The 17,412-nt window shown below is 36.2% G+C and overlaps 1 protein-coding gene across 2 annotated transcripts; it reads left to right on the top strand.

The window, feature by feature from the left end:
- The first annotated feature begins 10,372 nt into the window (after positions 1-10,372).
- On the top strand, positions 10,373-15,491 carry LOC109170750. Of its 2 annotated transcripts, XM_019319902.1 has the most exons (5): positions 10,373-10,570; positions 12,816-12,882; positions 13,072-13,476; positions 13,668-14,011; positions 14,916-15,491. In XM_019319902.1, the coding sequence occupies exons 1-5, from the start codon at positions 10,493-10,495 to the stop codon at positions 15,129-15,131; spliced, it is 1,110 nt and encodes a 369-aa protein (XP_019175447.1). In that variant the 5' UTR covers positions 10,373-10,492; the 3' UTR covers positions 15,132-15,491. The 2 variants fall into 2 exon arrangements, with proteins under 2 accessions (XP_019175447.1, XP_019175448.1); XM_019319903.1 differs by lacking the exon at positions 10,373-10,570 and having other exon boundaries at positions 13,079-13,476.
- The last annotated feature ends 1,921 nt before the right edge of the window (positions 15,492-17,412 follow it).

Here is a 17,412-nt window from a genome sequence, read left to right as displayed (position 1 = left end):
AGAGGATTTATTAAAGACTTTTCAATGATCTCTAAACCTCTAACTCAATTGCTTTTAAAATATGCTAACTTTGTTTTTTATGATTCTTGTCTTGGAGCTTATCATTTGAGATTATGTGTGATGCTAGTGATTTTGTTGTGGGGGTCGTCTTTTGTCAAAAGAAGGGAAAGTGCCTACACCCAATTTACTATGCAAACCATACCCTTGATGATGCTCAGGTTAACTATGCCACAACTGAGAAGGAGATGCTAGCTGTAGTTTTTGCTATTGATAAGTTCCGGTCTTATCTGGCTGGAAACAGAGTGATTGTCCATACCGATCACTCAGCATTGAAGTACTAGCTTGATGAGCAAAAAGGAATCCAAGCCAAAACTGATGAGGTGGACTCTTCTACTTCAAGAGTTTGACTTGAAAATCAGAGACAAAAAGGGGACCGAAAATCTTGTAGCTGATCACTTGTCCCGATTAGAGAATCATAACGAAGTGGCTGAAGAAGAGAAGATTTCAATTGATGATTACTTTGTGGGAGAGCAACTGATGGCTCTCCGTGCTTTTATGCCCTGGTATTCAGATTTGGTGAACTATGTGGTTTGCCAACAATTCCTACCAAATGCTTCTAAATCATTGAAGAAGAAGTTACAAACTGATGCCAAATATTATCTTTGGGATGAACCGTTTTTGTACAAGAGGTGTGCAGATGGAATATTAAGAAGATGCTTGCCCGAAGATGAAACAGAAAGTGTCCTAACCCATTGCCATTCATCACCTTATGGGGGGGACATTTTGGAGCTTCTAGAACTGCAGCAAAAGTTCCACAGTCAGGATTCTATTAGCCCAGTATATTCAAGGATGCACACTCTTTCGTGGCTCGTTGTAATAAATGTCAAAGAGTGGACATGGTGGGAAGGAGAAATGAGATGCCTCAACAGGGAATTCTTGAAGTGGAGCTATTTGATGTTTGGGGTTTGATTCCATGGGTCCATTCCCCAAGTCTTTTGGTAATGAATACATCCTAGTGGAAGTGGATTATGTTTCTAAATGGGTTGAAGTCATTGCTTGTCCTACTAATGACTCCAAGGTTGTCATCAATTTCATCAAGAAGAATATTTTTGCAAGATTTGGGGTACCAAGGGCTTTGATTACTGATAATGGGACACACTTTTGCAACAAAGCGTTGGAGAAAGTCCTTGAGAAGTATAGAGTTCATCACCGACTCTCTATTCCCTACCACCCCCAAGCCAATGGTCAAGTAGAATTGTCAAACAGGGAAATCAAGGCTATTCTTGAAAAGGTAGTCAACCCGTCCAGAAAGATTGGTCCACAAAGCTTGATGATGCACTATGGGCATATAGGACCGCTTACAAAAATCTCATTGGAACTTCACCATTCAGACTTGTTTATGGGAAACCATGTCATTTACCTGTGGAGTTGGAACACAAAACTCATTGGGCAGTCACGACGCTCAACATGGATTTACAACTTGTAGGAGAGAAGAGGCTACTTCAACTAAATGAAATTGAGGAATTTAGGCTCGAATCCTATGACAATGCAAAAATCTACAAAGAAAAGACCAAGAGGTGGCATGACAAGCACATTTTAAGGAGAGAATTTGTCCCGGGAGAAGATGTCCTTTTATTCAATTCAAGGATGAAATTATTCCCGGGAAAATTGAAATCTAAATGGACAGGGCCGCACAAAGTGATAAAGGTGCATCCATCTGGTGCCGTGGTGATTCAAGGGGCAAAAGAAGAATTCACAGTTAATGGGCAAAGGTTGAAGCACTATTATTCAACCGAGGAAGTTAAGGCCAATGTGATACATCGCCTTAACCTCCCAACCTACATGTGACACCTGAAAAAGGAGGTACAGTCGAGCTAGCGACGTTAAATTTAGCGCTTCATGGGAGGCACCCCATGTTATCCTTTAATTTCTTGCGTTTTTATTCTTGCTTATTATTTCGCTTTGGTTTTTGTTTTGCTAAACTTGAGTGGTTTTTGGTTTCGGGAGTTAATTAGCGGTGAAGGAGTTATTTTTGGCTAAGTAATAAGGCTAAAAATCGACCTGGGCGAAAAATTTCTCACTGGAATTTTTCGACACGTCGAGCCCAAGCAGTTTAAAAAAAAAAAAAGGCTACTGGAAATTTTCGTCGCGTCGAGCTCAAGACGTCTCGAAAAATTTCATTCTGGAATTTTTTGACGCATCGAGACGTCGGATTCCAGATTATAAAAAAACGCGTCCAGCCCAAAGTCCATATTGAATACTAGATTGCTTGCTTAGTGTTGATTTGCTATTTTTTGAATGCTACTGTCTCTATTACAATGTAGTATCTGTTCATATCATGGTTGCAGTAGGCACTAGGCGCTAGTCGGGCGCCCGGACAGCGCCTAGGCGGAATCTAGGCGGGCGCCAAAAAAACAATGGTAGACTTGCAGTTTGACAATTTTAATGAGGTTGTTTTCAACATTTAATCAAATAACACATCCAAATAAATGAATTAATGATAATTCATAAGTCATAACATCAAATCAATGATTTTCAAAAAAAAAAAAAAAAACATTAAAACAATATTAAAAATTAAAAATACACAAATGCTTCAATCATCCAAAGATTCAAAGTATCAAACTAGTCTACGAGTGTATATATGTCATATTATATATATGTATGCGCGCCCGCACACACACACATATGTATAATAAAAAAAAATAGGTCAAGCCGATCGGGTTAACTCGACCGAAATGGACGAGTTATATCGACTAACTTAGACGCTAGGCGGCCAAACGGCGCACACACACACACATATGTATAATAAAAAAAAAATAGGTCAAGCCGATCGGATTAACTCGACCGAAATGGACGAGTTATATCGTCTAACTTAGACGCTAGGCGGACACCTAGACCGATATTTACAACCTTGGTTCATATACTTTCTTAACCTACTGAAACACAAAGAACCAATAACGCCTCCACTAGGGCTTGAACTCACAACCTTCCAAATGGAAGTCCAACCCGGGTACCATTAGACCACATAGTCTTGGTCACTTAAGTTTGAATTTAGTTTACTATGTTCTATTAGTTTTTTTGTTTAAATTTTACCTAGCTTTGTTTTGTGATTTTATGCCATAATGTTAGTCTAGTTTTTATGTAGAACTTGCTATTGATGATTGGTATCCTTGATTTGATTGTGTGGTGAACTTGTGAGATGAATTTGATATGTCAATTTTGCATAGACCTATTGTTAAATTTCATGCCCACAAGGTGTTTGATAAAATGCTCAAATGAGTTGCTTGTCTAATTTTGAATAATTTGGGTATCTTGATTCAATTGTTATATCTTAATTATGTTTGTATCCATGAGTTGGTTGTGTGGTGAACTTTTGGGATGATTTACACGTATCAATTTTACATACATCTATTGTCAAAATTCATGCGCATAAGGTCTTTGATAAAATGTCCAAATGAGTTTCTTGTCCTATTTGGAATAAGTTTGAGAATTTTGGTTAAGTTGTTATATCCTAGTTGTAAGCCCTTTGTCTTAACTCAAGAAAATATTGCTTTCATCTTGTGTTTTGTAGGCATTCCCTGTGGCACCTAGGGCCCGTGCAAACTCCAAACGGCCAAGGTCCGAGTCCTCCCAAGCCGGGGCACAACCTCAAAACCCGACCTATGAGCGTTTTGCTACCCCTGCGGCAGCGGAACGGTACCACCGACTAATGTTTGCAAGGCCGGTCCGGCAAGAAAGAGGTCCACATATAGCGGTCCCGGTGGCATGGAATTGGGGACCCCGGTTCCTTGCTCAGCCAGGGGAGGCATTTAGCACCCTAGTTCGAGAATTCTATGCTAATGTCAAGGATGGCCTCCAGGACAACATGTGCACTGTCCGAGGCATACAGGTGAATTTTTCTGAGGAAGTTATTAATGCATACTACGGTACCATTAATTATGAGGGTGAAGATTACTTTCATCGTGACATAGCTCGTGGCAGCATGGAGCCGAGATGGTTGAACCGAATTGCACACTATTTCTACCCGGCGGCCGAGTGGAACATCAGGAGAGGTGTAGCCTCCCACATGGACTACAAATATTTCAAGCCAGCCGACCGAGCCATACTGGACTTCATTAAGGCCAAGCTCGTCCCCAATTCTCACAAGGGGAACGTCCGAAAGGACCAGGTGTTCCTCACTTATTGCATCAAGGAGCACCAGACCATTGACATTATTGGCCGTATCATAAACGGCAACATCCGTGAAGCAGCGGAGGCTAAGGGTCGAGTGTATCTTGGTCATTCCTATCTTATCACTCACCTTTGCCAGCTGGCTAAGGTCACGATTGATGAGACCCAAGAGGTTCGGTTGGCTCCACAGGCTTTCATCTCTGAGCGCTACATTGCCACCCGCTATAAGCCCGGACAGCAAGCCGAATAGGGAGAAGACGATGAAGAAGATGAAGAAGATGAAGATGAGGGGGATGATGAGAATGCCCCCCCAGATTGAAGCACCTGCACCTGCCTATCCTCATGATTGGCAGGACTTCATGTGAAGGTCGGATGAGGTCAACTGGTTTATGGGGACATCCATTCACCAGCAAAACCAAGCTCATCTTGGTTTCCAGCCTCACTTTCCACCACCACCGCCTTGGCTTCAGGACCCACAGTAATCCCGAATTTCTATCGGGGCTACTACCCACCACTACCACCGGATGCTGATCAGTAGAAGGTCCTAGGGTTATCCTTCAATTCCTTTTTCCTCCACTTAATCTGTTACATCGAGGACAATGTAATTCTCTATGGGGGGGTGAGGGGGAGAGGATTGAAGTATTTCCCCTTCTTTTCTTTGTCTTCGCATTTTATTTTTGTTTTTTCTATTTAGTCTTGTTGTCATATTTTATGTTTAATGTTTTTCGATTATTTTATGTTTAATGTTTTAGATTAGTCATTTGCATTTTCACCCAAAATTGTCATTCCTTTGTTTTTATTGTAAAACTTGCGCATTTTGTGTTGCTTGTTCCCCCACTTGAATACTTTGCTTGAATGATTCATGTGCTTTATTTCTAATGAACTGCTTGTCTTGACACTTAATTGCACTCGCTCTCTCGTGTTGGCTAGTGGTTTGTTTTGGTGGAACTTGCTGCATCTCATTATGCCATGGATGAAATCAAAGTGTAACACATTAGTAATCTATTTCCCTTGTCAATATCCTTGCTACCCACTCATAACCGGACTAATTTCTTAATCTAGTGGTTAGTGTGTGTGCTAGTGAAAGTTTATGTGGACTTTCGACATTGGTTGGCTTACTAGAGCTTGTCCCATTACTCCTCAAGTTTAGGCTAATTTTTGCATGTATTGAAATGATTTAGGACATTCTTTGTAACCCGCAGCCTTTAAACATGTCCCTGCATATGTTTTATCCTTTGTGTCCCCTTTGTGCCTTTCATTTTGTTAAATAAGTGCTAAGCACTTATTCCCTCTTTGTGATTATTTTTCTTTGATTTACCCCCATTATTATAACCCTTAGCCCTTGGCCAGATATTATCCTTCCACCCTGGAGAGAATGTAGCTTTTGTCTTTAAAAATCTTATAGAAGAGATTTCTTTTGGAGCTTACTTTAAAAAGCTAATTTGTTCCAGAAAAAGTGAAGTTTGGGGTTATTACTTGTTCGATTAAACCAGTTCATTTCTTGTTTAGTTTGTAGTGTCGATTCTCTGTTATACAAAAAAAAAAAAAAAACAAAAAAAAAAAAACCAAAAAGATTGTCTTTCTATATTCCAAATAAACTCAAATCAAATTTTGATGGGAAAATGGCACTTCTTCCCCCTAAGTTATATACTTATAGCACTTTTCCCCCCTGAATTATTCAAGTGGCTGTTTTTCTTCCTGAAATGTTAAATAGACATATTTACCCTTAAAATAAATATTTCATTTATTTTCCTTCTCCAACAAATTATGACCATAATTTGGTTCAAACCAAACAAACATTATAGCAACCAAACCGAAATATTCCAATTACAATTTAGAATCGAAACTCGATATTTAGAGTTTATTAAAATCGCGAACCGGAATGGACGGTTCATGTTCCGAACTGAAAAAATAAAATTCATTTATTTTTGAATTTAGAATATTTAAAATAAAAAATAAAATTTGAAAATAAAGACGGTTCAAAATCGCGAACCGGATCCAGAACTGCCAATTCACGGTTCAAGATCCAATTTTTTTGATTCATAATTTTAATAAATTGAAATCCAAATATTAGGTTCTAGATCTGAATCATAACCGGAAACTTTTAATTCAATTTCTATAGTGTTCGGTTCAGTTTGATCCGAACCGTGGTCATCCCTACGTATACGCGATAATTTGTTGGAGAAGTAAAATAAATAAAATGTTTACTTTAAGGGTAGAAATGTCAATTTAATATATCAGGGGAAAAAACCACCACTTTTAGAATAATTGAGGGGGCTAATGTGCTTACCTAAATAATTGAGGAGGAAAAAGGGCTATAAGTATATAACTCAGGGGGAAAAAGTGCCATTTTCCCAATTTTGATTGAGGAAATTCTTTACATAAACCCCCATATCCTTCAGAGTTGTTATAGTATTGATGAGTTGTTTTTTGCTCCCTTATTCACCATTGGTTCATCTCTTCTAAGATTTAAAGCTATAGATAATTGTGTCATTCTCTCTCTTTTGTTATTATTCCATACCCTTTTTTTGTTATAAGCCATGACCCTTAGCCCCATTACAAGCTTAATAAAGACCTACTTGATCTTTGCATGAAACTTTAGTTCTATACAGGAGGAGTAGGAACGGCAAGCCTAGGATGTTTTTCTGGTGCGTGTTCTGCACAAACCTAACTGAGTACATGTGCATACTAGATTACTCATTACTAATAATCTGGGTACTTGTATATTGGCTTGGGAACGGCCCGCGTGTGCCAAGCAGAGATGATTCTGGAAGCATGTGTCTTGCAGTGAGTTGGCTTGTGGTATGCTAAGTTGTGCACGAGAAAGTGGGAGTGATTTTAAGTGTTTGACCTGTGGTTTTGCCTAGTTGTTTTGCTTGAGAACAAGCAAAGTCTTGAGTGTGAGGGGGTGATGTTATCACATTTGTGCATGTTTTTATAGCTATTTAATTCGTGTTTCCCTTATTTTCTCATTAGGACATTGTTTTACACTTGTTTTGAATGTCTTACGGTGTTTGGTAGTGTTTTTCACCATTACAGGTTAAGTGTAAAACCAAGGGGAGATTTTTAAGCACGACTGGATCAAAAAGATGAAGAAGTCGAAGCATCAACGCCTCGACGCGTCGAGCCCGCTGCTCGACGCATCAAGAATTTCCAATAGCTACAAGAACGTGCCAGATTAGAGGTTCGACGCGTCGAGAACGCGGAATATTGAAATTTGGAATTTTCCTAAAATAATCTCATTGGGTTCTCGCTATAAAAGGATCATCTTCCATCAACCCTAGGGTTCTCTTTTTTCCCAGATTTTGGTATTGGAAGGCAACGAAGAGCAATAACCAAGAAGACCAATTTGAAGATTTACAATTAGCTTTGGAGTAGAGAATTGGCTAGGAAGATTCGGGAGAATTCTCACTCTTTCTCTTATTCCTATTGTTATTTGTTTATCTTTAAAGATTGTATTGATTGTTATTATGACCATGAGTGGCTAAAACCCTTACGGCCCGTTTGGTTCACAGAATCAATTTGGAGGGAATAGGAATGCTATTCCATTAGGAATGGAATAGGTAAGGAATAGAATAGGATTTGTATTCTATTGTTTGGTTTGCCCAAGGAATAGACTTTAGGAATTGTATTCCAATGTTTGGTTGGTTAAGGAATAGAAATTGAATATATGTTTAAAAGACATAAATGCCCTTAATAATAATAATAATAATAATAATAATAATAATAATAATAATAATAATAATAATAATAATAACCCAAACCCACGGCCCATTTGCAAGACAATAATCCCTACCCATTTCCCTCTCCCCTAAATCAGACGCAGCAGTCTCGGTGGATGCCATTCTCGCGGCCAATTAGACCCTGATCAACATCTCATTTGGGCGGTGGCCAACCATCAGTCGAAGGTGGAGCTCTAGGGCCAGTCTCGGGGATCCATTGTGAACCACGCACACACGTTCTCAGTCTGTGAGATTTCGTTGGTGCATTGATGAATTTTTTGACGACTTCCATGATTTGACGGGAGACGTGACCAGAGGCGTAGGGGAGCCGAAGCTCTCTCCGACAGTTGTCGCATAGGGGGCAAAGACCGGATTCCTCGTCGGCGGTTGTCGTGGGGAAGCAAAAATAGTCATCGTTGTCTACTGCGCGCAAGGGAGATTGTCGCCGGCGATTCGCAGAAGTTGGGCTGAGGATGTTGTTTGCCAGATGCCTAGATTGCTAGATTCTTTATTGGGTAGATGTGTTCTCTGGCAGAACATGAAATTTCCGGCTGACTGATTGAAAGCAGTGAATCTATCTAGCCTCTGCCTTATTGCGATGAATGCTACACTAGTACCCCACGGAGGCGGCTAACAATGAATAGGATGGTGGCGTTGGTCTTATCTCGGTCCAGGCTACTTGTCTATCTGATTTAATTCCAGCTCAACAAACAACAGTGTATATATATATATATATATATATATATATATATATATATATATATATATATATATATATATATATAATTTGTAAAAAATAAAATTTAGAAGAATACTTTTGTTTGAAGCTTTAATTTGATGTAGAAGGCAGGAGGAATTGCAAAGATTGATACAGATGACGAAATGAATTGCAAATGGTGAAAGGGATAGATGTTGAAGGAATCGTAGATAAAGAACGATAGGTTAAGTAAAAAGGGTAAAATTGGAAAGAAAAAGAAAAAACTATTCCTGAGGACTCAGGAATAGGTTAATACCAGGGGGCCCTGGTAATAGCTATTACCTTATTTGAGGTAATAGGCTATTACCAGGAATATTATTCCCGGTAATAGAAAAGGTTATCAAACACAGGAATAGGCCTATTACTGGGAATGCTATGTTATTCCTAGCCTATTCCGTGAACCAAACAGGCCATTAGGGATTTTTGGGTGAATTTGTTTATGAACCTATGTGCCTAGTTCTTTAGTTCTTTAATATATTTATGTTTGGTTTTATGATTTGTGTTGCAATCTTGTTTTAATCTGTTGTTGTTAGTAATTAAAGGCCTAAATTACTTGCTTCATAGCCATGTTCATGTCATAACGAGAGTTAGACACAAGCTAGGGCACACACGATTACACTTGACTATTGCACCTTGAGAAAGGGCAATTTGGTTGGGAAATTTTATTCTAGATTGTTGCGCATCGAGGAGATGGTAGTAATTGGGAATAATTTAATGTTGTTCTTTGTTCTTATCGGGTGTTTAAGCCACGAGAGTAGAAATTCACTAGGGATAGAGATTACAAGAGTAATTCTATTCCACTTTGCATTATCACACAAGTCTTAATTCCAAACTAAATATTACAAACTTTAATTGGCACTAGGTGATTAAACATTGTGATCCCAAGAATCCTGCTTTGCTCTATTGCTTACAACACCTTGTTAATTAGTTTATTCTGCCTTTTATTATCTACAATTATCCAATCTTCAAGTTTCGTTCAGATTAGTTCCATATGAGTAACCAAGTAGCTAGTGCTTAGTACCCCATCTCCCTGTGGTTCGATAACACGAATACTCCGGATATTATTTGTTGTCCCAAATTACCGCAATCATCTATACCTTTCACTATCGTTGCAGCCCAAAGAGTTAATTCCCCACCACTGGAGTTCGATCCTGTGACCTTACCTCTTAGAGGTGCCATCTAAGCACAAGGTGCTCGGCAAAATATTTATTTAATTAAAAACAAATTTTTGTATATTAAAAAGTAAATATGTATCAGAGTCGAGCAGCATAAGTGCATAACTGTGACTCTCCCAGATGAGTAGTCACAAATTCGAACTCCTATAGGATAGTGACTCTTTGTGCTTTAATAGATTGAATTGAAAAAGTATTTGTAAACAGATATTACATTATAAAAGAGTTAATAATACTAAAAAAAAAATGTAGCTCATAAAATAATTTGTCGTAATGGTATGCATTGTGCTAAAAATAAAAATAAAAAATAAGAAAAAAAAATAAGAAAAAAAAAAAAGAAAAGAAAGAGAGAAGGGGGTCGAAATTTTAAAGTGAGAAACCTCAGGGTCAAAAAAATAAAAAATAAGAAAAAAAAAAAAGAAAAAAAAAAAGAAAAGAAAGAGAGAAGGGGGTCGAAATTTTAAAGTGAGAAACCTCAGGGTCAAAAGTGAAATTATCATAATAAAAAAACAAGAACGGTAAAAAGCCGCCTTCTGTAAAACCCCCTACAGGCTACACCCCTCAAAAATCTCTGAACCCTCATCACTTCCTCTCTGAATTTTCTGTCAGAAAATTCTTTACAATATTTCACATATACGTTGAAGATTTTTTTTGGTTGTGAAGAAGAAGAAATGTCAGTCAAGATTGGGTCTTCATTTTCCTCTGTTTTCACCTCTCCTTTGCCTTTTCAATCCAAGAAAGCCCGCATGGTGCGTTATTTTATTTTAGTTTTTTTTTTTTTTTTTGGAAATATTCTAATTTTTCTTACCGTCAGCGTTCCATAGTGCTTCATCTTTAGTCTCAGAAACTTTTCCAATTACTTGTTCTTTGATAGTCTATTTTGGTATTGGATGGCAATAATTATCGAGTGGTTTACTTATTTTCTTTTAATCTGTTAGAGAATTGGAGCACTATAATCTGTTTGTGTATATTTTCCAATACATTAGTCTCTTGAGTGAGTTACAGTGAGATGAATTTCATGAGTAAATGTCATATGTAATTTTGATGAATTCATATGTGAATGTGTTATTTCCATATGATGAATTTTCCCCTGATATTCAATAAATGGTAATTCTAAGCCATGATTGTGATGATCTTACATACATAAAATGGCTTCTCTACCACTTACAAGACATGCATTATTCAGAATTTAACATATGTCTCAATCTTGTCTAGAAAAGATTGTGATCAATAGTTAACCAAAATAAATTAAAGAAAGAAGAGAATAGACAAATTCGTTCTGGAATTCAACCCCTAAAGTCTTACAGTATGTATGTATATATATATATATATATATATATATATATATAGAGGCGGGTTCAAGTGCGGTAGTGTCTTACGGTGCTGTTATTTCTTACGGTGCGGCAACACCAATAGTTCACCAAATATGCACCATCAACGTTAGGAAATACACCACACAAAACAGAGTAAACAGAGCCCTGCATCACCAAACACACACCATTAGGTGTGAGTAAAAACACCATACACTGTTTGGAAATACACCATTGGGGGTGGTGAGTTATATGGTGTGTTTTTTTGAGTCTGTGGTGTATTTTGTGATGTTTTATTACATTTCATTGGGGTGTGTTTTTATTACACTGTTGGTGCATATTGTTAACACTGTTGGTGTATTCTGGAATTTGACCGCACCGCCGCACCGTAAGATCCCGCCGCATATGAGCGCTCTTCTATATATATATATATATATATATATATATATATATATATATATATATATATATATGTTACTCCTAAAGAAACTAATTTAAATCAGTTATCTATAAAATTAACCAATCATATTAATTTGTTATCTAGTCAGCATTACGATACAAATTATTAGCAATTCACTCCAGGAATGCCTATTAGAGCAATGAATGCATTTAAGTGCATTGTTTTAAAATCAGTATTGTTAATTCTTCAGCCGTTTGTACTTTTTTAGTTAACTTTGGGTATTACATTTATAGAGTGGAGGTTTGAGGAGTGCAATGTATTCCTTGAAAATTTCTATTTGTTACTTTAGAAAATGATAAACAGCTCTATCATATTTGTGGCTAAATTCACTTCGTTAATGTATGTTGATATCTCTCCATCAGATTCAGTATTTGGCAAGTAAGAATTGGTGTTTAGTTTAGATGCTTAGTGGTAAGCTAAGCCCTTGTCTGGGCATTAAACTTGGGTTCAAATCTCATGTCCCCCATTATGAAGTGCTTAAAGACTAAAATGCCTATGTGAAAAGAGTCCTAAGTGCTAAGTTTTGCAGTTCTCAACTTCTCATCAATTTAGTCAAACAGATGGAATCTTTATGAAATTCAAAGTTGTTTTTATCATCTTAAAACTCTAAATAAGAGGAAGATCTATGGCAGTCCAAAAAGTAATAGAAGCATAGTTATTGGGAGAGTAATGGTAAATAAACTGCACACACATACATAAATTTAATTCCCCCGTTCCCTAAAAGTGTCCTGTTTTATATTTTTTGGGATGTCATAAAAGTTCAATGGTTTCTTGGTTGATTTTCAAGAATACCCCTTTTCTTAGATTGGAATTAATGATTCATGAATTAGAATACTGCCTTCAAGGCAAAAATGGAAGTATACAATACAAATAATGGTTAACTATGCATAAATTCTCTATATAAGTGTGATTTTTCAAACAGGACTTCTTGTTCTTCTTCATTTTTTTTTTTTTTTTTTTTTTTTTTTTTTTTGTAGCAAGGGTAGTATATTAGTACAAACTCATCCTGGTAAACCAAAATATAAAATATTAATGTGAAAAGTTCTTGACCCTTAATGTTAATTGAACAAAGGGAGCTTGTAATTCATGACATTTCTACTTTTGTCTAAAACTTCTTTATCCATCTCCCTGTTGTCCCATGTGGTTTTTATGCCCCATGTGTTGTAATGGACACAATAATACATGGATATTTACTATTCTGCTGAATTTACCATCCATTTTCAGATTAGCTCAAGACTCAGATTGCTTGACATGCAGCATTTTGGTGCAGATACTGCAAGCAATGATAAATGTAGGTACTTGAACTTGGAATTTTTTTTGTGAAGGTTCAATCCCTAAATTATAGGTCATATATCCAATTATTTTCTCTAAAGTCCTAAACATTTGTTCTCATACCTCAAACTTTATGGATTTTTAAAGCTTATGTATATTTTTCCTGACTTTCTGTCATTATTCTTTTCATTTTTTTTTTAATTTTAAGTTGTTAGGTCATACAAGCTCATGCATGGAAAGCTAAGGATGCACGGAAGTTTTTCAAAGAGGCAATTCAACTTCTTTGCTCTCTCCTCGGAGGATCAATTATTGGATAGTGAGCTTGAACAAGATGCTTCTAAGCAAAAAAGTCCAGAGCCTTTTATTGAAGATTTCTCTGCAGATGCTTCAGATGTTGAAGCTGAAGGATTAGGAGGAGGAAGGCCTGGCTTAATTTCTTTTTATAATCGTCCTTACAGAAGAGAAGATGAGCTCATTGTGTCTAATGGTGGAAAGAACGAAAGCACTCTGTTGTGGGTTGTTGGTCCTGCTGTTCTTATAGCCTCTTTCATCGTTCCCTCGCTCTACTTACGCAGGATAATATCTACTATTTTTGAGGATTCTCTACTAACTGGTAGGTGGAACTTATCCCACAACTAAACTTTTTACGTAGTACATTTTAACAAATTGTTATGTATATGCCACAAGAATTAACCTTATTTGATTGATATGCAAATATTAAAATAGCATTATTTATTTAGGGAGTAATATTTGAATCAATATAACTTTTCTTACCATTTGTTATACTGACTTTTCTGCATGCAGATTTCCTTATACTGTTTTTCACGGAGGCTCTTTTCTACTGTGGAGTTGCAATATTTCTTCTACTAATTCACCATTTAAGAAGGCCACTTGAGTTGGTATCTTCAGCATGTAACAGAAATATTACCCCCCCACCATTGGCATATAGAATCTCTTCGGTTGCTATCTTGGGTCTGAGTCTTACAATTCCAATGGTGACAATGGGATTTGTTTGGCCATGGACTGGCCCAGCGGCTTCTGCTACTCTTGCCCCGTATCTTGTTGGTATTGTTGTACAGTTTGCGTTTGAGCAATATGCAAGATATGTGAAGTCACCTTCATGGCCTGTTATTCCAGTTGTTTTCCAGGTAAAAATATACATAATTTTTTTTTTTTGGTTAGACCACGAGGTGTCCTGAGCAGACCCCAACTGTAGGAGGCACCTTTAAGCCCGTACCATACTCAGACTAATCCATGTTTTCACTGGGCTAACCCAATTAAGGGGCAAAGTGCTAGCCAGATTGATTTTTCCGTGGGGGTTCGACCCATTGCCTAGAGTTTCATTCTTTTGCATCTCAACTATAGAAGCTCAAGTCTTGTGTGTTGAAAAGAGAACAAAAACGAAAGAGGGAGGGGGGTAGGGGTGTGAGGGGGTATTTTCTGTACTTGCAGTTAATAGTTTATATACTTGTAAATAAATTGAAGGTGCATAACATGTTAACTACATACACATAAAATGATAGCTACAAACACATAAACTGTTAAGTGCAGACACATAATGGTCCTGTTTGGTAGAAAATTGGCCTATAGGCCATTTTTGGCTTATTTGACCACTATTAATTGTTTGATTTAGTTAAAATATCAATATAAATGTTTGGTTAATTAGCTTTTTGCAACTCTAAAAGGCTAAAATTCAAAAAGTTACTCCAAACAACTTTTTCAATTAGCTTTTTGAGAAAAGAAATTATACCAAATAGCTATCAGCTAACAGCTAATTTACCAAACATTTTTCTACAATCAGCTAATGTTATCAACTATTTATACCCTCTAATTAACACAATCAGCTAACAGCCATTTTACCAAACAGGGCCAATATATTGTTAACGTATTATGTGTTTGTAGACACATATTAGATTGGAATGACATGACCCATTGCCTAGAGTTTCATTGTTTTGCTTCTCAATTATAGAAGCTCAAGTCTTTTTTTTTTTTTTTTTTTTCCTAAATTTTTTTTAATGAGGGTTTTTGGCTCCCTTTTGGGAAATTTGACAGGTTTATAGGTTGCACCAACTAAACAGGGCAGCACAACTGGTGACAGCACTTTCATTCACAGTAAGGGGAGCCGAGACGACACCTCACAACTTGGCAATAAACAGTTCACTGGGTGCACTCTTAAATGTACTCCAAGTCCTTGGTGTGATTTGTATTTGGTCACTTTCGAGCTTCGTCATGAGATACTTTCCTTCCATAAACATGACTGAGGGGTGATTTTCACCAAAAAACTCTTCAAACAACAGCAAAGCCGGCAGTTTCTTTCCCTGCCCACTTTGAAGCTTATTACCTATTATTATGGTGTTGGCTGGTTGTAATCTCACCTATGACCTATAGTTCTTCTATGACTGACTCAACCTATTATGGAAGCACATAGGAAACGGAGGCGATCTCATTGAATCTTCAAGATTTTAAGGCATCATACTTACAAATGACTCAGAAATTTATACGGCAAAAGGGAAAGCAGTTGCTTTCCCTGTTGTTTTATTCTGCTCCACTAGGCTGCATGCATTGTGTACTTGAAGTGGAACTCTTTTAGTATAATCAATTCTTTGATGGTTATCTCCTGTAAATTTAGTATGTCTGCCTTCACATTTATTTATGCTTTAATAACTTTAATGGGGTGTTTGATCCACATAATGTGAGATTATCTCAGTTAATAGGATTGCTTCTTGAAATGTAATGTGAAATTTTGAAAACATTAATTACCTTAGACTGCATTTAGTTCAAGTTATGTAACTTTACCTAATTAATGAGTATGATAATGTGATATAACATTGTTTATATCTGGGAGGTGCAGGGGTTGATTCGGGATGGGTGTAGGACTGTAGGTGGAGAGTGGGAAATGGGAATAAGATAATGTGATACAGGCAATGTTGCAAAAATCCCGCCTAGGCACCGATTAATTGGCGCCTAGGCGCTAGGCGTTGGCCGGCCGCCTAGCATATCAGCATAATCGGTGGTTTAGGCGACTAGCCGGCTAGGCGGCCGACTAGGCCGCCTAAGTGTTGTCTAGGCCGCCTAGGCACTAACAACCTAGGCACCGACTATGCCGCCTAGGCACCGACTAGGTCGCCTAGTCGACCAAATAACTATTGTTCCATTCTTTTTAAGTGAGTTATTTCACTCAAAACGACATCTTTTTGAGCGAAATAATCTTAAATTGTTCAAACTCTAAATGTTTTTTAGGTTAATATTTAATATTTTAGTATTAACTATTAAAGTATTAAATAGTTTATAATTATCAAGTATTAAAAAATTTAAAGAAATTTATAAAACTAAAAAATAAAATAAAAAATGCACGGGCGCCTAGGCGCCGATTAATCCCCGCCTAGGCGCCCTAGGCGCTAGGCGCTCCCCGAGCGCCCGATGGGCGCCTAGCGATTTTTTCAACTATGGATACGGTTTTTTTTTTTTTTTTTTTTTTTTTGGGTGGCTATTCATAGATACTCTGAGGATAGTGCATTTGGTTTAATTTTAGATAATGTAAAGGAACTTGCTGATACTTTTGATCAGTTGTAATTCTCGTGTGTTAAGCGGTGTGATGTTCATACGGTTACTAAGGAGGCCCATTCTTTGTTAGGAGGATGTGGGGAGTGGTATGTCACTTCTCCTTTATTTTTAAATCCTGTATTAGCTCGTAAGATTGTTTGAATGAAGTTTTGTTTTGATCTCAAAAAAAAAAAAAAAAAAAACATTGTTTATATCACATTATGTGATACTCGGTAATTTTATATCATTGCCACATAGAATTTTGAGGTAATGTAGTTACCTCTATCTTTTTAAGTATTCTTACATTACTTTTTAATAATTTAATTTTGCCCTTATCAAAAACTCCTTCTGTCCCATAAACCCAGTTTATGTGTTTGATTCGGTTAACGAGGTTTGACTGAAGTTATTTTTAATCAAATTTTTAATAATATTAAGTTTAATATTAGTATACAAGAATTATATATTTAAAAACTACACTGAAAGCACTATTAAACACACACACAAAAAAAAAAAAAAAAAAAAAAAAAAAAAAAAAAAAAAAAAAAAAAAAAAACCAAATTAAAAAATAAGTAAACAATATTTAAAAAATAAACAAAGAAGAAAGAGTTGATTTGACCAATGAATAGTAGGTAGGACAGATAAAATGGGACAAATTGAGTAACTTTTATATTTGTTATAATAGATATAATAATAATAATAATAATAATAATAATAATAATAATAATAATAATAATAATAATAATAATAATAATAATAATAATAATAATATATTCATACTTATGTAAAATAACTAGTATTTTATATGTGTGATGCGTAAAAATGTATGCACAATATTAATACTCAATGTTAAAGTCTTAAATATATTAAAATATTTTTTTTCAAATTCATAGTTGTATAATTGATATTGATATTATATTAAAAGTATAGTTTCCTTAAAAAAAAAAAAAAAAAAAAAAAAAAAAAAAAAAAAAAAAAAAAAAAAAAAGTAAAGTTGATAATTTGAGTA

Source organism: Ipomoea nil, unplaced genomic scaffold, assembly GCF_001879475.1.
Source record: "Ipomoea nil cultivar Tokyo-kokei standard unplaced genomic scaffold, Asagao_1.1 scaffold3338, whole genome shotgun sequence".
NCBI classification, from domain to species: Eukaryota; Viridiplantae; Streptophyta; class Magnoliopsida; order Solanales; family Convolvulaceae; genus Ipomoea; species Ipomoea nil.
This window is presented reverse-complemented; position numbering and strand designations above follow the sequence as displayed.

What these genes read in the sequence shown, in the direction of transcription:
- LOC109170750 (XM_019319902.1), top strand. Translation starts at nt 10,493, where the DNA reads ATGTCAGTCAAGATTGGGTCTTCATTTTCCTCTGTTTTCACCTCTCCT. An exon ending in TACTGCAAGCAATGATAAAT is followed by an intron (nt 12,883 to 13,071) that starts GTAGGTACTTGA and finishes TTTAATTTTAAG; the next exon opens with TTGTTAGGTCATACAAGCTC. An exon ending in TGAGGATTCTCTACTAACTG is followed by an intron (nt 13,477 to 13,667) that starts GTAGGTGGAACT and finishes TTCTGCATGCAG; the next exon opens with ATTTCCTTATACTGTTTTTC.